General features: G+C 37.6%; 3 protein-coding genes across 4 annotated transcripts in view; 1 reads left to right on the top strand and 2 right to left on the bottom strand.

The window, feature by feature from the left end:
• Positions 1 to 2,478, bottom strand: part of LOC139139741 (E3 ubiquitin-protein ligase UBR3-like) — a 49,397-nt gene extending 46,919 nt beyond the window's left edge. For both annotated transcript variants that reach the window (XR_011553873.1, XM_070708606.1), the window contains exons 1-2: positions 2,034 to 2,478; positions 325 to 461 (exon numbers count right to left, since the gene is read on the bottom strand). Coding sequence is in view for 1 of the 2 variants with exons in the window: in XM_070708606.1 (XP_070564707.1) it covers positions 325 to 461; positions 2,034 to 2,455 (559 nt within the window). In the remaining variant the exon portion in view is untranslated. The remainder of the gene's footprint in view (positions 1 to 324; positions 462 to 2,033) is intronic.
• A 1,965-nt stretch (positions 2,479 to 4,443) lies between these two features.
• On the bottom strand, positions 4,444 to 14,249 carry LOC139139740 (uncharacterized). Its single transcript, XM_070708605.1, has 11 exons — positions 14,055 to 14,249; positions 13,770 to 13,877; positions 12,866 to 12,935; positions 11,692 to 12,010; positions 10,253 to 10,332; positions 9,743 to 9,907; positions 9,046 to 9,361; positions 8,260 to 8,339; positions 7,639 to 7,851; positions 7,176 to 7,301; positions 4,444 to 6,796 (listed from the first exon to the last, which is right to left on the bottom strand). Exons 2-11 carry the CDS (start codon positions 13,818 to 13,820, stop codon positions 5,718 to 5,720), a joined length of 2,499 nt encoding a protein of 832 aa, XP_070564706.1. The 5' UTR covers positions 13,821 to 13,877; positions 14,055 to 14,249; the 3' UTR covers positions 4,444 to 5,717.
• Positions 14,250 to 16,499: 2,250 nt separating this feature from the next.
• LOC139139743 (tissue factor pathway inhibitor-like) lies at positions 16,500 to 26,065 on the top strand. The gene is made up of 10 exons (XM_070708609.1): positions 16,500 to 16,754; positions 17,869 to 17,955; positions 18,506 to 18,536; positions 21,080 to 21,377; positions 21,852 to 21,928; positions 22,995 to 23,192; positions 23,329 to 23,469; positions 24,128 to 24,295; positions 24,732 to 24,899; positions 25,198 to 26,065. Exons 1-10 carry the CDS (start codon positions 16,752 to 16,754, stop codon positions 25,206 to 25,208), a joined length of 1,182 nt encoding a protein of 393 aa, XP_070564710.1. The 5' UTR covers positions 16,500 to 16,751; the 3' UTR covers positions 25,209 to 26,065.
• Positions 26,066 to 27,295: the final 1,230 nt, after the last annotated feature.

Raw genomic sequence — 27,295 nt, 5'->3', positions numbered from 1 at the left:
TACATAAAATCATGTTACAGCAATAAATCAAATGATGTCACAGCAATAAGACAAGAACAATGCTCAGAAAGCTACATTTTGTCCTAAAATGACACCTGTATCCTGAAATATACAAAATCAATAGACTGATCACATTTTCAACAATTTTGAATTGTGAGTATCATAATTGCCCTTACACTTATTATTAATCACACAATGAAAACTGCACAGTCTTTGAGAAGCTAAAAATGGACAGGGGACTACATTGATTCACTGAAATTCTTTTACATATCATAGTTCAATGGATGATAAATAAATAGCACAAGTCAAAGAAAACATTCTCACCTGGCTTGCAATTATCCCTAAGATGTTGAATAAACCTGAGTAGAAGTCTGGGAACAATATTCTCTGCCATAATCAAAAGCTCATTTGGTGGCTGTTGAAATCTAACAGGTCTTTCAGGGCCATGTCTCGAACAAAACCTAAACAAAAGAAAGCAGTTACGCTGTATCATACCATACAAAGATGAATGATGTCACTTAAAATATTCTGAATAGCGTTGATTGCGATTCAGGTTTGTTACTTAATATAGCTGCAAGCGCGCGACTTTCGGACATGCGCGGCTGTTGTTGCATCTTGTAGTCTGAGCCATCAATTCATACGAATAAGTGTAACTTTTAGTTCCATTGTAACACTAGCAGGTTTTATTGTCGTCATTTATACAGGAAATGTGAACGAATATTTATTTATGCTTATAATGAGAGAAAAACATGACGTCATTTGCGATCTGTGCTATTTGCTAAAAGTCATCACAAGAAAGACTTTTTATCCCATAATTTCAATGTACGTACACGAATACCTGTGAATTTTTCAGAGGATGTACAAAGAAACATTCATTGCAATATATATGCCAAACTACTGTGCTTTTTTGACTTTACTTTTGAATATTGAATTACTTGTGAATTTTATGAGTAAACTTGGTTATCTTGGATGTCAAGGTTACACCAGTGAGCATGTTTTAAAGGATTGAAAACCCAATCATCATTGCCAAGTCAGCATTGTTGATCAGAGATAGTGTGTTTATTTAATTCTATGAAAACCCTTGGGATGAAGAAAATTTAAAGAAAATTTAAATCGTTTGTTATTTTAAAGTCGATGGTTTTGGCTGCTTTCATTACCATGGCAACACAAGTACACAATCGTCTCAACATTTTGGAAAAGGTCATTCAACAGGGTGAACCTTTTGAACTAGTTTTGCTGCAGAATGTTCTCACAAACTAAAGAAAGTTTGACTTGAAAACCATCCGAACTATCGTTTTCTATAGTACGTTACAAGCAGATAGGCCTATGGCAAAAACGTATACACTCCTTGCGTACATGTACACCAGGGAACTTAGTAATCTTGTTGTTGTTGTTGTTGTTGTTGTTGTTGTTGTTATTGTTGTTGTTGTTGTTGATGGTGCTGATGATGATGATGACGATAATAAAAAATATTAAAAAACAATGTCTCATTCCTTGCTGTTGTCTGTCGATGTTGTAGATAATTGTAAAAGAAAACTGTAATCGTGATCAAAAAACGACGTAGGTCACCAAACGTCACTCCCGTCCTATTATACAACCTTGGTTGTATAATAGGACGGGAGTGACGTTTGGTGACCTACGTCGTTTTTGATCACGATTACAGTTTTCTTTTACAATTATCTACAACATCGACAGACAACAGCAAGGAATGAGACATTGTTTTTTAATATTTTTATTATCGTCATCATCATCATCAGCACCATCAACAACAACAACAACAACAACAACAACAACAAGATTACTAAGTTCCTTGTGTACATGTACACCTAAAATTAGTTTCGTAAGTGAACAAACTAAATGTTCGTCTTGAGCAGCCAATTTTTTTGGTGCAGCGACGTGCACTTTATGGTCAAATGACAGATCTCAAAGGTAAGATACCGGTAATATCAACAATGTCCCAGAAGAATGGCATACAATTATTATGACAAATGTTACTGCATATGACCATGAGAAGGATATACAGTGTTTCTCACCCTGCAGCTTGCATCACACTGATGTCACCGCAATCGCATGCGCCACCAGCCTGACTTCGGAACATGTTGAAATCGTGGCCGGAATGGTCGCCACCCTGAAAGCAGTCGGAACACAGAGACATGCATGGTGATATTCCACAAGTCCTACAGCGATATGCAACAAAATTTGCGGTCCACACAAGACCACAGGTCGTTGCATTGTCATAGACCCGAACTGTCTTTGCGAATTCGTTGAAGGTGGTACCTCCTGCTAACAGATGACGACACCAATCGAGGGTGTCCCAATTTTCTAGAGGTTTCTGTGGATCTAATAAATTATCTAAGAGGTCACTGAGTTGCTGTTGTCCTCGAGAACGGGTAATCTGGGCCTTAAGATACGACGGTGCTCCATTTTTGCCAAGGTTCAGCAGCATCTCCGCCATATTGGAAGTTGGTTTGCAAAGAACTCTGGGATATTGCGTTGTTCTTCTGTCAGCTATATAACTTGCGGAAAGAGAAATTGATCAATATGACAACGGAATGGCCAGTTTCTCGGGACGAGGATAAGGGGTTTGACGGTGAACTGCAAGGGCGTATACTCTGTGTTTTTTTTAATTCTTAAGTGTGTCGGGTCGATGCATTTTATTGAAATGTAATGAAATCCTTGATTACACTGAAATCATGTCTTGATATGGTATCAGCACAGGGTACTGCAGGCAATATTCGCCTATAGTAGAAGGCCTGTGGTGTCACTGTCGGGGGAAATGGGTATTCGTGCGTGTTCCTAAAATCAAGGGGAAGGGAATGTTTTTTATTCCCTATCACGGATCGGTGAAATCGAGAAAAAGGTGTACTTTTCCAAAAACCTGGCCTAGGAAAGGTTTGAAATATCCCAGGAAATACCTATCTAGTCAGATATTCAGGTTTAAAACTGTGATTCGAAATGTAATGAATTTTGTGAGGTTGACAATTCTGTTCCAAAGTTAACAGTTTCTTTCAGACTCTAATCTGTTAATAAATGTGAAAACAATATCATAATTCAGCATTGACCTGACTCTAATATTACGTCTCCCTCTCCTGGAAATTTTGTGGAATGAGCATGGATGCCCATGCTCTCTGAGAGTGTCACCACCGGGAGTATAAGTTATGAATACGATTAATAAATGTCAACTATGAAACTTGTATTCATCAGGTGCCGCCAACCAAGCTGTTCGTGCAAAAAGGTGTTCGTGCGCAGTTTTTCACAGGGTGGGCAAATTTCAAAACTAATCAGGGGGCGGGGAGAAATTTCATTATTTTCAGTGGGCGGGGAGAAAATTTTTGACAGTGGGTAAGCTTCAACCAGAAAATATTACGTAGAGGGAGGGGAAAGCCGTGGTTGATGATAGAACTTGGGAGAGCAATGTTCTAAGGTATACTGCTAGCTGCTGGCGGCACAGTTTTGTGTTGATCTCGATTGCCCAGTGGGCACCTAGTGGGCAACGGGGAATTTCAGAAGTGGGGAGAGGGCAGTGGGAGCTTGAATTGTTGTGGGGAGTGGGAAGCGGACAGACCATAGATACTGCAGGGCAATGGGCATCAAAATTCAGTGGGAGGGCATATTTTCCATGTATAAGCTTACCAATGGGAGGGCAGTTACGAACAGCTCTACTTTCCCCTCCAAATTTTAGATCAAGGTAAAAAATAAGTAAAATTGGTATATCGGCCTTCAAAACATGTTTTGTGATGATTTTGCGAAATTGATGAAATTTACTAGTTGGCGGCACCTGATTCATTGTACGAGCCTTACAAGTGTCGTGTGCGTGCCTATTACTTAACCCTAGCTATCGCTGTTTACTGCGAAATACTTTATTTTCACTTGGGATTTATTTCGTTATTTTCGTAGGAGCTTTTTTCCGCTAAAATAAAATGCAAGTGAAAATTTTAATTTTTCTATACTTTGGATGTTGTAGGCCTAAGTCAAGACGAAGTGAAAATAAGATCACAGTGAAACATTAAGAATCTGTTTTCAGCTTAAATAAATTCTAGTGAAAGAAATTGTCCACAGTAGTATTTGAGGAAAGAAGTCCATATCTGTTAATTACCCTCCATAACCCCCTTCATTAATTTGTTCTGCCGATCACCGATGTAGGCGCTTATCTCCCTGACAAAATAACTCGTTGACAGCTCATAAGGTAAAAGACGGAAAGGGGTGAAACTCTTAGGGTCCGATTTCAAAAAATCTGTATTTTAGAAGGATTAGGTCTGATTAGGTGTCGTAAATTTTCGAAAAAAAGTTAAGTGTCCGGGTTCTTTACTCACATCCTCTAGCCAAGGGCCCTAAGATGATCAATTTCAAATAAACTGAAGGAACAATCTGAGCTACTACCAAAAGTTGTCTTACATAAAATTTCATCTAAAGCATTATATTGCAAAAACACTTCACCAAGTACGAAAGTTATTGATGATATTTAATAAAGTTGCATTGCACTCATCAATGAAGCATTACCGATGAAACTGTACAACAATGACAATATAACCTTTGACATCAGTTTCGGAGTTCAGAGTGTCATTGCAATTCATGTCGTGTTGTTGAAATGGAAAATATCAAAACAGTATCCCACCTCATGAGTTCATAGTAACTGACAATCAACATATATACAGATTACTCAATGTCTTTAACATTTACGATATAACTCATTTATTGATGATATTGACAGGTACAGTGGTTAATGCATATCGTCAGTATCTGCATGTAATCAGTAGTTTACACTTAACATTGATGAAATACAATATTTCGAAGTACATGTACTTGAAACTACAAACGGATGAATGGAGTGGTATCTTAATGAAACTTAAACACATCTGCTTTCTGACGATAATATCATGGACACAATCCACTCCAGAACCTTTGGGTCAAATATTCAAAAGAAAATTGAAGATCATCGACAGAGGTGTGAGGGAATCTTTATTACTTATCAACGGGGGCCTGAGGAATTGCTTTTAAACATTTGTAACTTTTTCTGACCCCCTTTAGTAGCCCCTACTTTCTGAAGAAAAATGTTTTTACCTCCCCAGCAACAAAATAGATTTTTGCAAATAAAGCGATAAAATGAACAAGTCGTATTACACTCACAAGAATTGTTGTTGCTGAGCGCTATTAAAATAAAAGACACAGTATCTGTTACTTTTGATACATTATTCTGTATTTTTGTCACAAATTTCTGTTCTACTCCTCACATTATGCTGAAATGTCAGGTATCTGTCCTGTCAGTACAGCCTGTACAGTACATGTATTACCAACACCTTCCAACAAATGCTCAATGATATTTAATGCTTTAAAGGTATATTCAAATAAATTTAATATTTCATATTCAGGCAACAAAAGCAATAATAATTCAAATATTTATGAAGGCTGTGTTTAAAGTCACATACTGAATAAAGACAGTAAAACACGAATCAGCAGTTGTGTCACTCACTCAATAAAATTGAATACCTTGATGAATATTTCAATGTACAACCATGTTCAGTAACCCCGTCTTTGAAGCTTTCCATTTTTTCGGAACCCCCAAATTCCTCTGCCCGTAAACCATAAATAATGACAGTTATTTAATATCCTGCTGGTACCTACGACACATGAAAGCTTACCTATGATGATGGCAGAAACACTGACCTTTAAATCTGGGGAGCAGAGAAATTTAGGGCGTAATTTCGGACACAATTCTGTTATGGATTCCATTTGTACAAGGCACCTAACCTCATAGGGTCAGGAATGAGAATGTATTGACTACCGTGTACGTTAAAGGTTGCACAGTCACTAGGTCCCCGAGTTATGAATGTCTGATATGTATGGAATGCGGCTTGATGTAATTTAAATAAGATTGATTGGCGAAAACGAATGCTACTACCCTTGCCACTTGTTATCAGAAGGAATAGTTCATCATTGATCACAAACGGACAAGCCATTGATGGTGCGTATGTCGGAATAATCTGATGTACAGCGAACTGATTATCTCTCCACACATATAAGACAGATTTGGTTTGATGATTGGAATTTGGCCACCGAAAAATTGAGTCAAAAAGATACAGGGCCCCGTCGGGAGACCAAAATGATACTATTGCAGATGAAGCTCCGTATATCGGCAAAGTTTGGTGAATTTCAAGGCTAGTTGAGGTCTCGTTGAACATGTATACTTTGGTAGGAGAATCGCCAGTGTCGCCTGCCTCGGCGAAAACCAAATATGTGACATTACCCACGTTAAACGAGGACCCATATGTTACTTGATCTAAAAGCAATTCTTGAACTTTCTGAAACTGATCATTTTGCCATTCAAAAAGTTCTACTTTGCTGAAACCGACAAGGGGACGAGCACTCAGAGCGACGAAGTGCCGTGTGCTTCCTGAATGAGTTATAACTTGGAATGAAAGAGCATCCAAATAGTGATAGGTACTGCCTTGTAAAGTCTGGAAAAATGTGAAGTACTGTCCATCCCATCGGTAGATAAATGAATTTTTATCTTGGATATTTACAGCAAACACCAGATAATGTTCACTGTCTTTGTTGAAGTATTCGACATCATACACTGATGTCACTTCAATTGATTGGTACAATTGTAATGAATCCGTCATAAATTTATACAAATGGACCCTGTTCGTCTGGTAATTTGGTATCGCTAGATAAACAGATCCTTCCATGTTGAACGCTCCAACTTGATGAGACTGTCCTGTCGCTATGATTTCTTCACGGGTGAATATTCCGGTCACAAATCTCTCCGGGGGATCAGTTGATGGGCATTTTACAGAACCTAGAGAAAATAAGGAAATTATTACAACTAAATAACTTAACAGCAATCTCTCTCTCTCTCTCTCTCTCTCTCTCTCTCTCTCTCTCTCTCTCTCTCTCTCTCTCTCTCTCTCTCTCTCTCTCTCTCTCTCCCCAGATACTTCTGTCGTTCGTGCACTTGTTACTATCGCTCTGTGCTGGCGGGTGTCTTTAGCGTTGATGTAAACCACATGTACTTGGAACAAAGAACTTCAGGACTCGACTATCATCTCAAAGTAAAATGGAATTAACATTTATAGGGTAAAGACGAGTTGAAATGCTGCTGTAAGTGGAGTCTAGATCTGTTTACAATAAAGTAAATAAATGATAATTTGATGAACACTGAAAAAGAGCAATGTTACCTGTAAATCCTTCATCAGCTCCATTTCGACAATCAACTCTAGCATCACACACTAAACTTGTAGATACACACGTGTTCACTTGGCACTGAAACTCATCTGTACCACTGCAGTCACTCATGGTAAGCTCTGTTGGGGTTAGATAATAATTTATCAACTAAAGTCCTACTACAACAAATATTTTGAAAAAAATACCGACTATCGTGGCATACATTTTCATACAGCCAGTCTAATATTTCAAGGACAATCTCTACAGAGATTCAAATATGTACGCTGCTGTTCTTTAAAGTTCGATAACAATAACAATTCTCACCCAACCCTTCTGGTTTAAGCATATGATAACATTTTTGCCGAAAAAACATTTCATGACCAGCATATTCAATTTAGCGATACTAATATTTCAATATGTATTCAAAATAATGTACACATATTTTTGTTACTTGCATCAACAGTGTTAAATAATTACCCGGGTGGCAGACTGCTTCATCTGTAATATCATGGCAATCGTAGACGCCGTCACAAGTAGCCTTCATATCCATGCATTTTTCAAGGCAACAAAAACAGTCTATTTCATCGGAGCCATCGAAACAATTTCTGAATCCATCACACTGAATTTCCTTGGGAAAACACTCTCCACTGTTACAGACAAAGTACGGACTTTCGAAACATTTGTCGGGGACTGCCGGTATACAAAGAGAACATTGAAAAATAAAGCTTCTTGAATACAGTACAATATTAAATATTTTTGTAACATTAATGGTCTGTAAGAAATATTGATGTAATAGCAATACAGTAAACAGAAATATGCGTATATTTAAGATTTTAATGATAATACTCTGTAGTCTTTACAATGAATGATAGAAAATCATGTTAATAGTACTCGCCGCTTCAAGTCTTTCTGACATTAAAGGTAATAAAAAACTGGATTTGTATGTCAAGGAAATAGTCCAAAGGGAAAATGTTCTCGTTTGTGGAGGTAGAATAGATCCATGCCTACACGAAGACATACCATAGATGTTATGTTCGTAAATGTATCGTTGCAAGTATGTCAAAGTGTCTTTCTAGAGAAGGGAAAAAAGCAGATTACCTCCATCAAGCTTGTACTGACATATGAATGGATGTTTCTTGCTGCATTCTCTGTCTTGCCATCGGTAGTCTGACTGGTGTCTGTGATGTGAACAGAGACGACACTATATAAAGACATGGATAAGGGAAACGAGGCGAATAGGAAATTGAAACAGATGGTGTTACGTGCACTTGAATGAAATCAAAGAAGTTTAACAGACACCAGAGGCTCAAAAGCAGACACATGATATATGGAGAGGGAGGGGGAGGGAGGGGGAGGGAGGAGGGAGGGAGGGAGAGAGAGGAGGGGAGGAGGAGGAGGAAGATGATGGAGATGTCATAGCACTCAGACGAACACGATATAGCGACACTTGTCCTTGTCGTTTTTGCCCTCCTTGATATTTAATTTGCATCCATACAAACTTATATGAGTGTCGGAGACTGAAGTGTAAGAAAGTTGAACCTTTTAAAGTATAAACAGGATGCTGCTAAACGATCGAAAATAACGTCACACAGTGTGTGTAACTGTGTTATACAGTTCGGTTGTGCTGAGTCATCAAAACAAATGATTTTGCTCAATCGAGAACAGGTTCCAGAAAAGAACCAAAACTGCCGATCAAAATCAAACAGACGACCAGGTACAGTTTGTATTTTGTTCATGTTTTAGATGCCAGGTCAGTCAGTTGAGCTGAAAATCGACAGTTGATTCGCTCTACTGTCTATGGATCAGTGTACACAGTAGTATTTTCAAAGTATTTTCCATTATATTTTTCCAACTTATCGTTTACCCATAGACTGTTGAGCTTACCCAATAGCTGCACAATCTTTACGCTCAGAATCTCCAACATCATTATCAAGCCAGTTAGAATAACACAGACGCCGATTGTCGTCGAACATCCATGTACCTTCTATCACTTTATCACGACCATCTATCCAATAGTCATAGACATCTAGATGATTCACACCTAACATATTGTTTATGATGTCTTGTGTTTCCCCATCAGTGATTTGGACCAACACGCCACCGTCACGTCTGCATGATCTTTTAGCTCTGAACCACTTCTCATGTTTTGTGAATACTTTGAAAGTACTACAAGAAGTCACATAAGGGCCATAAATAGCATCTGTTAAAAAGAGCAGTTGTATCAGTGCCAATGCTGATATCAATATGATAATTTATATAACAATCAAGAAGCACATGTCAGCTGAAGTGCCAAAAAGTGAACGCAAATTCGCTGTAAGAATCGTACCGATATGTAGATATTAATCAGTTTTAATTTGTCACATCATGTGTATACAAACCTTTACTGATGCTGGATTAAGAATAATATGTTCATCTATAACCCCTACCACAATATCTATAATGCTATACTATATTTGTTCCATATCAACTTAATTGTCGCAACTCCGACAAGAGTCTGTAATTTTGTTTATTGTAATCATTGAAAGAAATGGACAGGGTTTCGTAATTTGATGAGTTTCTATAGGACTCACAGTAAACTTACTTGCTTTTGGCATGGGGTACTGAGTAGTCGTGTTACCACAATTAAGCTCATCTGACCTGTCTAGACAGTGAGTAACTCCATCACATATATTGTCTCTCGGAATACACCAACGTCCATCGTTGCAGGTAACGTAATCATTTGCCCAATGGGAACAATCAGAATCGGCTGGCCAATAAATAATATTTGTTCTACATGAATGACATTCAATCGTATAAGAAGAAAGGCTTCAGAGGGGGTATCTTCAAAGAAAGCAAAAACTTCAATCAAACAATCATATATTTTTTGCATGAAATAAAGTACAGAGATTACCTTATTCGTAACCTAGTCTAACTACCACAGCGATCTAGCGAGACTGCCATAACAATCGGACAAAGAGGTATTAGAAGACTGTTTTGTCGTCTGTTGTTGGTTTATTGCTTATTTCAGATAAGTTCATAAAATATCAGTGAACAAAATCAGTCGGTAAATGTATTTACTAGTTTTCGAAATAAATATAATCCATGTACTCACGATTGGTAATGTTGAATTCGCACAGAAATTTCGATCTCCTTGAACATCTCACTGGGAACCATTGAAAATTAGAATTATGTCTGAAAAGAGAGTTACTTATTAGTATATTGTATTGGAGAAAATTTCTACGCACCGGCTGTAGTGGAAGACGCACCAACAAACAGACAACTTGGACGAGTTCAGTGACGTTTGGCAAATTTACATTTAGCGTTTAAGACCATTTGTGTCGTTGTTTTAACTTGTCTCACACAACAATACCATCATGTTTTGGAAAGAAGAAACGAAATGACTGCGAAATCATCATTCAACCAATGTACATACATGAAAATTGTCCATATTCGCGAAAAGTCTGTATGAAATACATGTTCATCAAACTGGTTCGATGTTTTCTAAATCTCTGAATCTCATCGGTATATGACTAACCAGACGTAAAAGAAACCAAGCATTACAGATACGTAACCATTCTGTTTCCTTTATCTATCAGAGGATATTATCTGGAAAGACGGATTAGCGAAAAAACATCTCACTTTGCGGAAAAAGAATTCGCCAAAATAAACCTCAACTATCCTTGAGACCACACAGAGAGCCGGAATAGGGACAGCTACTAATTAAAGTCCAATAATAATACTACCATGTCGAAATGCTAAAAGAAGTTATCGGTGAATTCTGTGTTACTGGAAAGTTTTGAACAAATGCATTTGTAAAATTTGGTTAAAACAAATACATAGCGACATCAGATGTCAATGTGCTTGTTTCATCAATTGTTTGAGCCAAAAATAAATCTACTGACACTATGTGAAATTGTTCTGTAGTTTGCGGCTCTTTGTTGTGTGATTGGAACATCTGGGTAGAAGACATGACCTCATACAAAGTCGCGAGACATCCAATCCCAGGTCAAAGAGCTGAAGTGACAACGTTGCTGTCTGAACCTGAGTGAAAATATTTTTACATACTCCCATGATGCTTGGCAGGCATGGCAGAAAACGGAACACTTGACGATAATTACTGGTATCTCGCAAAATGTATGCTAATGAGACGATGGCTGCTTTTAACATCAAAATGCAAAACTCGACATAACCATACTTCGAGATTTTATTGCTGATTCATATCATTCACGATTAAATATTATCAATGAGTCACTATGTATTTTTAAATTACAAGGGTATTTTCTGACCTGTCACTCGCTTCACCACTAAATATTTCAAACAGCCCCAGCAAGGAAATTTTGAACAATTGTAGGATATACTCATTACTGTGGTTGAATAACATGAACATCGCTTTCTTGATTCTAAATAACCTCAAATCGTAGTGCACACATTTTCAAGTCACTACAGACCATTGTTTTGAACTGTGTCTTAGGCAATCGACAAAATGTATTTAGTTACAATACGGACGTTAGCTTACTCTGCCAGTCTTGCATTTACTACGATACGACTTACCGTAAAGTTGCGCAGTCTTCATGATGTCGGCCATATCTTGTGCTTGGGTCATTGGTCCAATTATAATAACAGATTGGAAAATTCTTACTAGCATATCGCCAACTTCCTTCATCATCAATATCTGATATTCCGATCCATAAGTCTTTATCAAGACCGAGTATCTCAAGAACACTGAGCAGGAATTCCTGTTCGCCTGGACTCTTTATTTCAGCCAGTATTCCTCCTTCATTTTCACAATACTGTTTGGCTTCTAGCCATGGTTTTGGTCGAGTGATTATACGGTACCTGGCACATCCAGAATTGAATGAATTGGATTCCTCTGAAACCATCAAACAACATATCAGAAGTAGTAGTTATGATATAATGAGTACGGTGCGCTCAAAATACAAACTTTGTAAACAACTTGCCATTTTGATCCAACGTTTTAAATCGTAAACACTAAAATCAAATATGAAACTTAGACTTCTTTCGGCATCCTTAAGATACTTCTTCTTTGCCTCTTTCAGTGCGTGGAAGGAGATTGGTGGGCGTGAAACTGTAGTTGATTCGAAACAAAATAATGAGGCAAAAATCACCTGAGCTTTATGACTATTTGCTTATCTTCAGTGAAACACACTCAACCTTTACGAAACTTTTTATCTTTGTAATGGATCTTTTTATCAAACATTTTATCGAAAGTTGAAGTTTCCTGGTCGATTGTTTATTTGGAATCACTATTTTGTATGGAGGTATCTTATTAATTATGTACATATCTAAATTGAAGTAATTGGGACAACTAAAGAACTATTTGCTAATATGTTTATATGAAGACTGTTATTTTTCCCACGACAGTTAATTTTTGTATTTCGATCAAAATTTTACAAAGCCATTCCGTTTCACCACTCACTTAGTGTATGTTTAATCAAGCTGGCTTTGTGCAGTTTTACTTTGATGACGTACTTAGACGAGTAATGTATGATAATGTAATATCAGCAATTACGTATACTTACAACGATACTTACAGTAGTAATGTTACATTCTTTGATCCCACAAAAGCTATTTGCAGTTGTTTCTGCTCGCAATCGTAGTGAGCTTATAATGAAGAATATTTTTCTTTTACTGAAAGCACTCAGAATAAGAAATTATGGGTATCAATGAAAAGATTTTGTCTGTTGGTAGAAAATCAGACACTCACCGCTACGACCATGCCAAGCAGTGTTCACGTCAAGATCTCTATCCGACACAACATGATCGGCTTTACAAGCCTGCGTGTTCAATGAAAAAAATGATAATGTTAAAGTAATGAATAGTAAGATGGCTACATATCTAGGCAGCACACAAGCGCTATACTATCGTATTTTACAACTCCAACTGATAAAGTAATCAGGGAATCCCTTCCATGCAAATATATCATAATATTCATAAATGTTATTCTTTACGCTCTAGATTTAAACTCCGTTCTGATTTAATCCAAAATCTAGCAACTTATTTATATAAAACTTGCATTTCCAAAGGAAAACAAAAGACAGGAACACATAATCTTCTTAAGTAATACCAATCCCGCGCGCCTTTTCGAGCCATTGTAACGAGGACATGGAAATTTGGATTTCGTAATTGTCCGTAAACGCATTCGATAACTATCCATGCATATTGTTACTACACTGAGTGGACAGCTATGCGATAACGACATCAGTCTTTTTTTCGCATCTTGTTGTCTCTTCCCTGTAAATGTTTTACAGTTTTCCTTCTAATGTTCAACCTTTTGTAAAGTTACCTGTAAATGAGCCTAATGTCTATTGATCGGCCCAGATAAATAAATAAATTATGCATGAGAGTTGGCGTTTTTTAGTAACTTGCCGCCCTGTGATGTTATTTCTTATTCTAAATGTGACAGCCACCTCTGTTACTAACTTTAATCGAGTACATGATCGAACCTCGTTGTAGTTCCAAAGGATGGTTTCGAATTACGATACATTGTATTTTCGCGCTCAGGTTGAAAGTAAGGACATCACGTTAAAATTGATGGTGCTAAAGTTAAGTTTGTGCAGTTTGTGGTTGCAGATCTGGAAAGTAATTTCGATGGAACTGAAAAATCTTACCAACACAGTCATTATCATCACAAATGGTAAATCATAATTCTGAAATATCATCCTGGCATTCTCTGAAAGATGGATTATGTACGCTGAAAGTGTTGGCCTAAGACAACTCTGAAATTTGAGAAAAAAGACATAACGTTAAATATAAGGGTCTTCATACCTAAAAAACGACCTGTTAAAATTCGCAAACAACACAACATACTGACTTCAGAAAATACCAAATTCAACGGTCATCATAATGATTGACAACTTCGAATGACCAACATACACGGACTGAAGAAAAACTACCTTCACTGGATGTTGGAACTCCTCAATGGATTTTGGTAATTCGGACTGGTATCACTGGATTGTCTGGCCAACTGTCATTATCACACACTACAGCGTATTGAGATTCGCCGCACGCACAATAGCGAGATTTAGAGTAGCTTGATTCACCTCACTGTGACTTGATTCACCTCACTGTGACTTGATTCACCTCACTGTCTCTTTAAATAAAAGGAACGTACGCGCAAACAAGTTCGACGTCAAACCGTGTTGTTTCAGATGACAAATAGCATTGAATAGAATGATGTACTAAGCTTATATCTTTGTTTGTTCCGCGAGGCGAAAACAGTGACAGGATGTTGTAAGTTGTGATATTAAAACATACCCTGCAATACTCGCCTAGGATTTGAATAAACTATATTCATCTTTCTTCGAACAATACAAAAAACAATGAACTGAAGTACTTCTTTTTGAATGATCACATTGTAATGATGTGATCTTTCGGATATGAGTCGGAAATTTGCCAGCGATAAATGTATTCCTCAATTATATTAGTATGTGTGTTTGCTCCTATACAACATTTCGTTCGCCAGTAGTGAAGATATTCGTGGATTTTGGAATTTGGGACACGTTGACCAATATTTGTACTTCTGTCTTAGGATCGAAATAATTAATTAATGTTATTACTCATCCAACAGGCGAACCTAATTACAGGATGAGGTACCCAATAACCCAGTACCCGATGGTGCAATGGGGAGTAAACTGCCCTGCTCAGAAGTGAATAAAATAAAGTGCCTCGCTCAAATATCTTGTGTGAAATGTGTTTCGCTGTCAAACAATAATCATCAAGATATTTGTGCCAATAAATCGGCAACACTTTCCTGGTTACATTTACAAAAGACTCAGAAAATGACTGGGAATTGAAACGCAAAGAGCTTGCAGTGTTACTCCGGAACCCCTGCACATCTCGTACTTTGTCAGGAAACGTCTATAACTTTGGTTCATTCATGAGAGGAGATTTTAACAACTATTTAGCTGATCAACACTTCCTTACTTTGCACACCAACAATATATCTATGCTGCCATTCAACCTCAACGTCAAATATTTCAGTTTCAGCTGTTTTGAAATTTCAACTCTGTTTTAGGCTCTGAAAATACAGCAGCGTATTTACGTTCTACCTTACTGCGCAAATTACCATATGCCTTTGGCTGCTTTGCATAAGGATTATTGTTAACCTTTTCACAATGAGTGATCGCTATTTCAAACAGTCAACATAAAATGTAAACTACACGATTGACATTGTCTGATAAATGTGTGATGAAGATTCTAACTGGTACCCATCCAATTATTTGATCGATCTTACAAACACAGAGCATATGCGTTCTGCCTTTTCTTTTTCCTTTCCCTTTGAAATTATTTAAAAAATATGATTCTCCTATGTTTGGCGAGCAACATTATTAATGGAAAGGTTTAATAAAATTGTTCATATGTTGGAATAATTCATTTACGATTGTCCCATTTACCACCATTTTTCATATTGGCACGAGACAATGCAACGTCTTCACTTGGTAAAGTAAAGAGCAAAGAGAGATACCTGTCTCAATTATGTATGCAAACAAAGAACTAGTACCTAACTGAAGGTAAAATGAATTACCGATTACGTTTATATTTTGCAGGACACTTTGTGCATTATCAACGTACGGGACAATCATTACTTAAAGATTACAAACTTTGGAAGCTTTTGACAAAGCTATAAAATTTACGTTATGAAATTGCACCGTGCTTATCCCGGCTAGAAAGCAGCTAGTTTTCGAACTATTTAACACTGACACCCTGACACACACACACACTCTCTCTCTCTCTCTCTCTCTCTCTCTCTCTCTCTCTCTCTCTCTCTCTCTCTCTCTCTCTCTCTCTCTCTCTCTCTCTCTCTCCCTCCCTCCCCCTTGCATACCGGAATTTCACCTTGAAATTCCACGAAACTATGCTGCGAAAGATGATCACCGCTACAGAAACGAGTTCATCGAGTAAGGGCATATGCGCTTTTCAGCAATCAACAAAAGATGCAGATCATTGTTCCAGTATTCATCATTAGCTAATAATCAAATAAAGCCTACATGGGAACTATCATAATCAGTTCAGAAGCCAGTTTACGGTTCAACGTACATCAAAGAAGGTGAGAGTTCAAAATATCATAAAGCAAATGCAATATTTCAGCAATGGTCATAAACGTAAGATATCATTCTGAAATAATGTCATTTATGACGTCATATCACATGACTCGTTCAAACAGTTGTCTGACATCAAGGTGTCGGAAAAAGTAAATATTGAAGATGGTTATAATAATAAATTGTGTTCTGTATTTTTGTCGTTGTTGTTGAAAATTCTTAGAACAAGGTGTCTAATAACACTTTGCATGATTTATAATTTGTTCATTTCATTAAGAAACAGTGATTCAAATAATTTACATCACAATTTGTGTTTCCGTCGAAATGTTGGTTTGCGATAAGCTATTCCACATGACAAGTTATTTTAATAGGGGATTTACTGGACACAACGCAGTGAATTCCCATCGTAATCTGTAAAATGTAACATTTGGTGCGCTTACTATTGGATAACTTGAGAAATCCCCGGATGAACTTCGCTACGCCATTACAGTTACTGCGCGCTTTACGGAAATCGATCCCAATACGAACTAAGATTTGTGTCGCACTTAACCCATGGTAAGTTGATTTTCGTGTATTTCTTAGTATAAACTGACGTGACGTTAGACCATGCCTACCTAAATGATGGGCGTTCATTTTTCACAATCGGGAATAACACGACGAATAAACATTTGGTATTTTACGGTTGTCGGTTTTCCTATCGGATATACAAGTGTATTAAACAGGCACTGGCTAAACGTACAACGCAATGCTGACACAAAAAAGTGGTAAAATAAGTGAATGTTTGAGATTGATGTGCATGCCTAGCCTCTCATCTTATACTATGGACAGAGATACACGTCACAATCTAGTGGCACTGGTAGAGTATTAATAACTAAAGGGACATATACTCAATAAAGGGTTGGACCATACAGCTGTTGCATAAATAAAGTGTTTGTTCACGTTGGGCCGGTTTGTGCATCGATGTAAATATTACGTGCCTACGCAACGACGGAAATGGTAAAGAAATTGTAATTTAGTTTACTGAAGGTGATGTGGTATAATGTTCTCATGATATCACTTAACTCATAGATTGTGAGATGCAAGTATTTGTTGGCTTTCAAACTATTAAACAAATGATTACTTTGTCTCATTAAACCGTATCGGTGGTTACGTGATTACAGTGAGGTGAATCGACACAAATGTACAGAAAGATTATGAACATAGCCATGGCGTTTGGCTAGCACAAATCAGGTACCTGCACACACTTCGATACTGCCGGGTTTTTACAAATAAATTAGCGAAATATTTCATAGGGTGAATGGCAATACGTGTCTTGAAATAATGGTATGACGACGAAGAAAACATTGTCATACGTTTTGTACTATTTTGAAACGGTTTAACATTGAATTTGTACAAACTTTACTTGTCACATTCATCGAATCGTATTTAGAAAATTGATCTTTTGAGGAAGGTGATATGGCCGTCTGCAGAGGAGTATATCAGCAAGGAAAAGCTAAGATGGCCGGGGATGACACATGTTGGGTGAAATCACCACAATATGAAAAGGAAAACAAGAATGAAAAACTAGAACATCATGATAGCACAAAATAAAAAGAAACAACATTCGTTCAAATTAACCCTTCTTCGTCCGAGGAAGTGTTCAATGAAATTTCTGGGTTTCTCTTGATAGATCGGCATGAAGATCACGTTTTATATAGTGTTAATGTTACCGACACTTTTTGTGCAGCAATGTACTGGAGCAAAACTACAACACAGAGTAAGTATTGTCAGCCATTACGGTTCGTAGATGACGTAATTCAGTCAATGACAGTCTCTGCTGTCTTCACTTATTGCAGCAAACTTTTTGTGCATTTATGATCCTACATGGTGTGAAACTTGTGAATTTACCATCTATAATTTATGATCCTATATGGTGTGAAACTTGTGAATTTACCATCCTATAATTTACAATCCTATGATGTGAAACTTGTGAATTGTGGTAAGGTACATTAACATGAACGCCATCTAAGTCCACTAAACACCAAACAACACTGAAGATTTTACAAACACTTAATCAGCGTCAACTTTCACGTCCATCGATCGTCTCAATTACTGTTTAAATACTTTTCCTCTCCGAAGTGACGGTTACACCATCCATGGATTCAAACAATGAAAGTAACATACTAAGGTATTAGAACGATCAACTTCAGGAAATATTAAGTGTATTACTATTAGTGACAAAATATGTTTGAACACGAGAATTCGACATCAGAGAAGTTGTAATAATGTCTTTACTTTGCTGTTTAATTATTTTTATCTCTTGACAGTCACTGAAGGCTCATCAAGTAACGAAAAGAGGTTTGTTATCAGTTACTTTCGATTGTTGATACATGGACGTAATGCTCATACAGAGTACACATTTTGGTACGGAATGAAACTATGTCATAATTCATTGGTAGACATTTGAGCTATCAATATGTTTGTTAGAAATATGTAAATTCTATACTGTCAGCGTCTATGATGTTATTTCTAACTTCTTTCAATCCATTTGACTTCATAGCAGCATTACTTTTGTAGGCATCAGCTGTGCCTAGTCTCGGTTACCCTGTCTGCACTTCAGGGCTCTAATCCGGCCACCCTGTGTGTGACCCTGTGGTGTGGGGACGGCTAGTTGAGAGCCCGAAAGTGCAGTCTGGGTAGCCGAGACTAGCCTGTACCTAGCTCGATCACATCGTACCTGTGATGTGCTGTGTGAACTGTTTAAACGTCGTAGTAGAACGTATAAGGGAGCGTTCAGTTATTATGGCCGGGGTGGGCCGGCAAATTCTTCCTGCGCATTTATAGTCAAAATAAGTGAACCCCCTACCCAATGAACCAAAAAAATTGATGAACCCCCCTTTTAAGATGACAAAAATTTTATGACCCCCCTCCCCCACATTGCTTGAGTAAAGCTGCACACACAAACACCTGGGGGTATATGAGCGATAGAGTCCCCCAAAAAAAGATCTTAGATTTTTTCAAATGACCATCCTTACAAACTCACAAGGTGTTAATGCTCAGAAATTACCCCTTGGACAGACATTACAGGTGGATCGCAATGTTTTGCGCAAGCGTGTGTGTACAAAATTTTGATATTTGGATTTAATTGAAAATCAGCTGTTGATAATGCTGATTCACTATACATGGTAATATATCGGAAAACTATGTTATACTTTTTCAATGCAAAACTATATCTATGCATTTATAGATATTTTATAATTGACATAAATGTAAAATGAAATAGGGTTGTTACAACTGGCATGTGCACAAAAAGTTTGACTTTAGAATTTCACCAAAAATGTTCATCCACTATACATGGGAGTCAATGATAAAACTGTGAATAATTTTTTTTCCAATGAAAAACCTGCTATACTTGTGCATATACAGACATTCAATAATTAACATAATTGCACTTGATTAGAATATGATGGTTAAAGGTACTTATTATGTGTACAAGAAATCTGATAATGGAATTTCACTGAAAATGTTCATCCACTATACATGGGAGTCTATGAGGAAAGTATGAATAATTTTTTCCAATACAAAAATAGGTAAACCTGTGTATTTATGTACTCTCGATTATTAATATTAATGTACTTGATTAGACTTGGGTGGTAACAAATGGATATGTTCGCCAGAATTGTATTTTGGAATTTTACCAAAATGTAGATTCACTGTACATGGGAGTCTATGAGGAAACTGTGAATAATTTGTTTCCAATACAAAATTATCAAAAAATCTGTGTATTTATAGACATTTGATAATTCATTTTAAAGTACTTACTTAGCCTAGGATGGTTAAAGGTTGATATGTGTGCAAGAAATTAGATTTTTGGAATTTCACCAAAATGTTGATTCACTATGCATTGGAGTCTATGAGAAAACCAAGAATAATTTTTCACAATGCTAAACTAAGTTGATTTGTGTTTTTATAGGTGTTTGATAATTGATGCAAATGTACTTGATTCAAATAGGGTATTTGAAAGTTCAATTATGATATTGGAATTTCACCTAAAAGTATTATTTAACTTTTCATGGTACTAGTAGTCGTAGTACAGGTAACTGTTAAATAATTTCCTTGACAAAACTTGCTATATCTCTAATATGTAAGTAATAGGAATTGTTCATTGCCCTCAGTAAGCTCGATTTACAATAAGACAAGCCTCAAAGTTGCTTAGTTAAGATGTTCATGTGACAGATAATTACACTTTTGTTCAGATTTACAGGTGAATAACTTCAGAGAATGAAATCATGCAACAAATCATTTTTATCTCCCAGAATATTTCTTTCCGAACACTGAAACTGCTTTTTGACGAGACGGATACTTATGAATATTAAGTGACCCCCCTCTGAGCTGTTTGAAAAATACATGATCCCCCTTTGCAGTTTTCAAATTTGTGACCCCCCCCCCCTGGATTTTGCCGGCCCACCCCCGGCCGTAATAACTGAACGCTCCCTAATTGTGTGGTGTTCGAAGGGAGTTGTATTGCATCTGCTCACTTGCTTGGAACTTTCTACTGTTAGTTTGGATTGTAAGCTGTTATATTGAGTAAGACAGGCTGCCACATATTATGCATTACAGCAATGGCCTTAATTTAGTTGAATTACATGTGCCTGTTTTGTTTTGTGCTGTTTTGTTTAATTTTGTTGAGCGAGATACAGTGTGACACAACTCTCTGTTCAAAGCTTGACACGTAACCAGCACCTACAAACACCTGTAAACCTAGACAGATTAGCATATACCTCCCGCAGTCAATTGCCCGGTCCGACGATGTGACCAGTGAAAGAAATCAATAGATATCACTAATCGCACAAACCCTACTCTCCCTCTTAGTTTTTATTTTTTTCCCACTTGAAATTCAGAGGTGTACACACGACAGTCTGAAGCGATAAACATTGGAGTTATAATTGGAGAGGAAACTTGGCAAGATGCCGAGGCGTACTGCGAAGAGCAGGGTGGTATGCTTCTTAAAATACCGGAAGAAGACTTAGAATTTGATGTTGAGGAATATTTAGATGAAGATCATTTGGAGGAAGAGTTTTGGATCGGTGCAAATGATATAGAGAAGGAGACTGTGGTGTGGGCTGATGGAAGTAAGGTATTGTGGGAACCAGATGAAGACGCCGAAAATGACAAAGATAAAAATTGTGTCGCATTGTGGTAAGTCGACAGTTTCTTATGCTGGTCAATTGTCCAGTCATCGGTGCGACTTATTTGCATGGGGAGCAGAGGAGTCATAAAAATTACAAAAAAGTGTATAATGATACCAATGTCAGTCCAAGTGTCAATATCATTAAATTCGTTCAGCCTATTCGGCGAAGAAAAGTAAAGACGAAAGTGAACAAAACTTCCACTGGAAATTTCTTATTCTTCCAAGTGGTCCTGTCTTTCCATCGGTGAAGAGCTGCATATGCAAACGACTCGAAAGGTCAGACATACTTTTTGCCTGGCGTTCAGAAAATAAACTTGCTTGTTGTTCAACATATGGTGTTAACACTTTTCTCCAATATCTTGCATAATCTTCTCTCCTAGAAGATTGATTATCAGTATTTTCCTGACAGTGGTGTTATTTCATTTGTATCACTTACAAGATTCTTCATTCTTCATTCATTCTTGCCATTTGATTCAAATTAGTCCGGAGGATGATGGTTCCTTCAGCTGGAAATTCCGTGAGTGCAGTGAACCAAAGAACTTTCTTTGTCAGTTTCCGAGTGAGTATCATTTATACCCAGCTTTTAATAGTATGTGTCTTAGTCGGAGTACTGAATCGTCAGAAAGATATTTCTTGTCAGTTTCTGTTTCGATACTTTCAAATCAGTGGACATGATTTGCGGAGTTGTTCTTGCAGACCGTATTTGAACATTTATTCAACGTAAAACGCAGGTAGAATTTCTTACAAACGTCGTTTTTGCTTGGACACTGATGTCAGTCTGTCGTTTCTCTGGATAACTTTTAAATCTGTTACCCTGCTGCCATGACCACAGGCGCTTGGCACATTGCTGGGATAATAATCGTATTTAATATGTAGAATGTCTATATACGACTTGATTATTCAGAAAAAGAATCACCGTACGTGAGATATTAGTGTAGGCCTATAGGCCTACATGTTGACTGGCATTATACCGAGTGGCTATGGCTGCCTGGCTCGGGCCAGGCGAACGCACTGCATAATCATCAATGAGTAGAATGTCTACATGAATTGACTATTTAATAAAGAATAACGGTACGTGATATTACTGTACATATCGGCTAGCTTAATCGAGTGGCTGTAGAGCTCTGCAGGGCTTGGGCCCGTTGTCCACTGCTGCACAGACATGTCTGTGCAGCAGTGGCGGGCCCAAGCCGGGCCAAAGCCCAGCAGCTACAGACGCTCGGTTAAGCTAGCCGACATGTACAGTAATATCACGTACCGTTATTCTTTATTAAATAGTCAATTCATGTAGACATTCTACTCATTGATGATTATGCAGTGCGTTCGCCTGGCCCGAGCCAGGCAGCCATAGCCACTCGGTATGCCAGTCAACATGTAGGCCTACACTAATATCTCACGTACGGTGATTCTTTTTCTGAATAATCAAGTCGTATATAGACATTCTACATATTAAATACGATTATTATCCCAGCAATGTGCCAAACGCCTGTGACCCTGCTGCCATGACCCTATAGCGGGAATAGTTTCTCTCTGTAACAATAGTAAATTATCAAATTCAGTTGGTTGAGACGTTTATTACAAAAACTTATCATTTATTCCATCATTGTTTTGTACGTCTTTGAAAGCTGAGCCAGACATCGCCAATCCTGGAACGGACCCATGCTGTGAAGAACCACAGCCTGGCAGTTGTCAGGGAGCTATCCCACGTTATTATTATGACTGTGAGAAAGAAGAATGCGAAATGTTCTGGTGGAGTGGTTGTGATGAAGCCCTCAACAATTTTGAATCGAAGGAAGAGTGTGGTTGGGTATGCGCAGATACAGGTAAATGGAGATATAAACCTTTGCCGTTCCTTTATAATCGATTTTCTTGTTGATCGAAGGCAGCTACACAACAGTTGCGTATCCACAACATTGAGATATGATATCATAATATTCACCTCCGTCTTGATCTCAATAGATGAGAAACCAGGTCAATGCCCTGAGTTAGAAGACTTTGACAACTGTGAAGCAGAATGTGACTGGGATGAAGATTGTGAAGACAAGATGAAGTGTTGCTTCAATGGTTGTGCACCTGTTTGTACACAGCCACTAGCAAAAGGTGGGTCGAGGAGGTTCTCTGCAAAGTGTCATGAGAACCCCCCCCCAAAAAAAAACCCCCCAAACCAAACATGTATTTTCTAGTGTGTTATTTAAAAATGTTTATGGTATATTGACAGACTGAAAGAAGACAAACTGAGATCAAGCTATAAGCTAGTACAGGTACTAGGTCTAGTCATAGCCTATACTATACAAGGCGACATAATTAACCAAAGTAGCCAGAAGACGAGTCTGGTCATATTGTGACAGTAAAAGTTCATCTCCAAGTTTAATGTCGGGCGTTGACCTCGGACGAGTAATCAAACGTGAGAGCGAAGAGTTGGAACAATGATCAAAATGTGTTTCCCGAATTTCGATCTCTCCTGATGGATGTGACATTCGTACTCGGGTGTTATATGGAAACTTCTACAGATTTGTCTACATTAGGCTGACAGCCCATTGATAGTGCAGATTCCGCGGCATATATTCACAACATAGTTTTACAAATACAATTTATATACTTTCGGCGATGTAAGAGATGGGATTAATTTAAGTGTCCATTGGCTAAAAATGACAACCCTACCCTAAATCTCGACCTACGCTATTGATGTAAAGCAAGCAGTTGGAAGGACGCCATCTTTGTATTTGGTATCAATATATTTTGTCTTTTTTCAACACAGGACCATGCCCTGATGGAAGTTTTCCGTTGAACTGTTCAATCGACCCTTGTAGTGTTCAGAAATGTGAGACGCCCCCTACAGACAAAGAAATAAGCTGCAGGCCTAATCATTGTGGAGGTTGTTTCGCTGAATTTTACGATGAAGCGGACAACGTAATAAATTGCAATGGTAAGAAGGTATCACCTTTCAGGTAGAATTATGAACGGACAGACAAACAGACCGGGAGACGGGCAGACACACAGACATACAGACAAACAGCGCGCAATGGAAACCAGGTACTTATCGCTGCGAAGTTTACATTGAGATGAGAGTTACTTGTGTACACCTCGCCGCAAACATAACTTCATTCACATAATCACTTACATTGACTTTTGCTACGAAGATTGCACAAGCATAGTGAAAGGATTCTTTCTACTGTCTATGACACAAATGAGTAACTTCAAACTGAGCGATTATGTACGTAATTACCGAGGGATATTCAATTTGAAATGTCGAGATTACGTGGAATGTAAAATGTGTACTTGTTTGGAGACACAGATAGATTAAGATTTCTAGATATTTCCGACGATGATTATAATAAGGAATATTTACCTTTTCATGGTAGATTACTGTTGCTTAGAGGTTGACCCAGGTAACGGTGAAGAGAAAGAAGCAAGATGGTACTACAACTGTGAAAAGAAACAATGTGAAGAATTTATTTATTTTGGCGCCGATGGAAATAGCAACAACTTCAAATCTAAGGAAGAATGCCACCTGGAATGTGAAATTTGGCGTAAGAGAGCGTATTGAATAAAACGATAGAAATGAACCCCATACCTCCCCGTGCACCGTTCGTAGCAGGTTTAACCAAGTACAATGTATAGTGTTCTGTCGAATAGCTGTGTCTCTATACTGATTAATCTCTCAAAATTAAATATATAGTTTAGTAATTACATTTTCACTGCATCATACTTTCGATAAACTTATGGTCTTTCTTTTCACTGTGCAAAAACGGCAGTGTTGCCTTGCTATGAATATATTTACTGGACAATTAGGGCAAGAGAACTGACAGTTTGACTCTTTGATTACAGGGGAAAAGTAGAAATACTGTTGATTACAACTAACAAGAAGTAATCGGATACGAAAAGGAATCTGTTTGCGCATGGCACCAACTTTTGCTGTGATGGTGGTTGACAACAGTAAGAAGAGAATCTATGGGCCATCTGACAAATTTAGCTGTAGTGTTGCTTTGTCGATGCAGTAGTTATTTGAGATAATTAGGTTAAACAGCATATAATGTCAATCAACAGATAAACCTAATCCACTGTGGTTGGGACACATGTTTGGTACAGTTTGTGAAATACTTTGCAAAGAAAATCACTTTAGAAGATGAACCCCAAGTTTGTGTCATCCCATGACAGTCATTACTGCGTCTGATAATGACGCGTAGAAAACGCCAAACTATGGACAGATCCCTCAAAATGTTACGTACTGGGCACTGTCCTGACTTTTAATGAGAGCATACCAGTGTTTGTATTCCCTGCAACATTAGCCATGTACTTTATTACTGTGATATAGCTTAATTACTAGCATTAGACTCGCGGTTCTCATGCTGATACTCATCTATAATCGGAAACTTTCAAAAATATCAATGAAATTGTTGTTAGGATAGCTTGCTAAATAAGTTTACTGGTAAATATTTGCACATTGGCTATTGTTATTGTTCAGAGTTCACGGTACATTTTTCAATGAATACCAAGTCAATACCGTAGACTGGCGTGACAATAACTTACAATGAAGTTATTCAGTTGTTAGATCGGCGTCAATACCCGCGATTATTACTAGCTGCCAACAATCTAATATCATTTAATATTTTAATGATGAGAATAATTTGACTATGGTTAGCCCTGCGGGGCTGTAAAGGTTAATTTAAATAAAAGTAGATTTCACCACGAACAAGTTTCCGCAGTATTTATTGTATCACACTCGCGCACTTCTCACAGCACAGACACATTTTGTGCAACTATCCACTCAAATTAAATAGATTTCTTACGTATGTATATTATACACATAAAACAACTACACTTGGACGAACACAGATGCTTGCACGATGCACGTGCACAGCCACACAAAGCATGCAAAACGCATAAACACGAATGCATGAACACAGGGCCGAATGTAAAATTTCACATTTAAAACGGACTTTGTAAGGCAAACAGACTACATGGGACACTACATACCATTGACATAAAACACTATACGCATAAAACACAGTCTTCGCACACGTTTACTCATACAACAGGCCTGCTGTAGCTGTACCTGTAGTCATACATGCATATTGGTCCACGCACGCATGCGCGTGCGCACACATGAAAAAATCGATCAATGCAACGGTTTTGAATTACTTTTTATTTTAACTATTTAACTATTATTTTACTAATAAGTTACCAAGCTGTCTTTGCTCTCAAATTAGTCAGGAATATTTTCTTTTGAATTAAAATTTGACCCCACATAGAGAACTTTCGCTTTGCGCTGGCAACGTATAGTACGTAACTTGCAGCAGACGGACTTGAATTATCGTTTATAACACCAGCGTGTTATCCAGTGTACAGCACAACAAGTATAATTCGAGTCAGGTCACAATCTCAGGGATGTAACTTGCGTCTGCATGTGGATGCGATCGAAGGAGGTCTCCTCCCACTATGTACATTCTTTAGATTGTTCCAAGACAAGTACTTGACATTTTTAAGCTAACAATTCTCTAGTGGTTAATAAGCTCAGAACCCCCGTAAATTATATATTTTCGGAAAGCCTAGATATAAGGGAACATTTTTGTTACCATAGTGTCACCATTGTTAACATAACTATCACGTGACAGGTAATTTGCATAACCTTTCAAAAATCGGTGTTCCCTATGTTTTATTTCAATGCTTTGAGATATGTGACTGAACTGCAAGTTGTTCTAAGGATCTTCCAAAGTGTGTTTCAGAATTTTATTAAACCTTCTAAAACAATATTTATGCCAGAAAAACTTCCAGAGCGGTGAATTTAACCCTAGTTGATTTCTTTAAAATTGTGCTCCAAAAAAACTAAGCAAGATATAAAAAAATCTGAGACACACTTTGGAAGAGCGTTGTGACAGCTTGCATTCCAGCAAGTTTGAGTCAGATATTTGAAGTATTGCGACAA

This window comes from Ptychodera flava, chromosome 9 (assembly GCF_041260155.1).
Source record: "Ptychodera flava strain L36383 chromosome 9, AS_Pfla_20210202, whole genome shotgun sequence".
Classification (NCBI taxonomy): domain Eukaryota; kingdom Metazoa; phylum Hemichordata; class Enteropneusta; family Ptychoderidae; genus Ptychodera; species Ptychodera flava.
The sequence above is the reverse complement of the archived record's forward strand: the minus strand, read 5'-3'. Positions and strand labels throughout refer to the sequence as shown.

What these genes read in the sequence shown, in the direction of transcription:
- LOC139139740 (XM_070708605.1), bottom strand. Translation starts at nt 13,820, where the DNA reads ATGATATTTCAGAATTATGATTTACCATTTGTGATGATAATGACTGTG. An exon ending in TCAGTACAAGCTTGATGGAG is followed by an intron (nt 7,852 to 8,259) that starts GTAATCTGCTTT and finishes GTATACCGGCAG; the next exon opens with TCCCCGACAAATGTTTCGAA. An exon ending in AGCTGATGAAGGATTTACAG is followed by an intron (nt 6,797 to 7,175) that starts GTAACATTGCTC and finishes TATTTTCTCTAG; the next exon opens with GTTCTGTAAAATGCCCATCA.
- LOC139139743 (XM_070708609.1), top strand. An exon ending in TCATCAAGTAACGAAAAGAG is followed by an intron (nt 18,537 to 21,079) that starts GTTTGTTATCAG and finishes CTTGAAATTCAG; the next exon opens with AGGTGTACACACGACAGTCT. An exon ending in TTGGGTATGCGCAGATACAG is followed by an intron (nt 23,193 to 23,328) that starts GTAAATGGAGAT and finishes TGATCTCAATAG; the next exon opens with ATGAGAAACCAGGTCAATGC.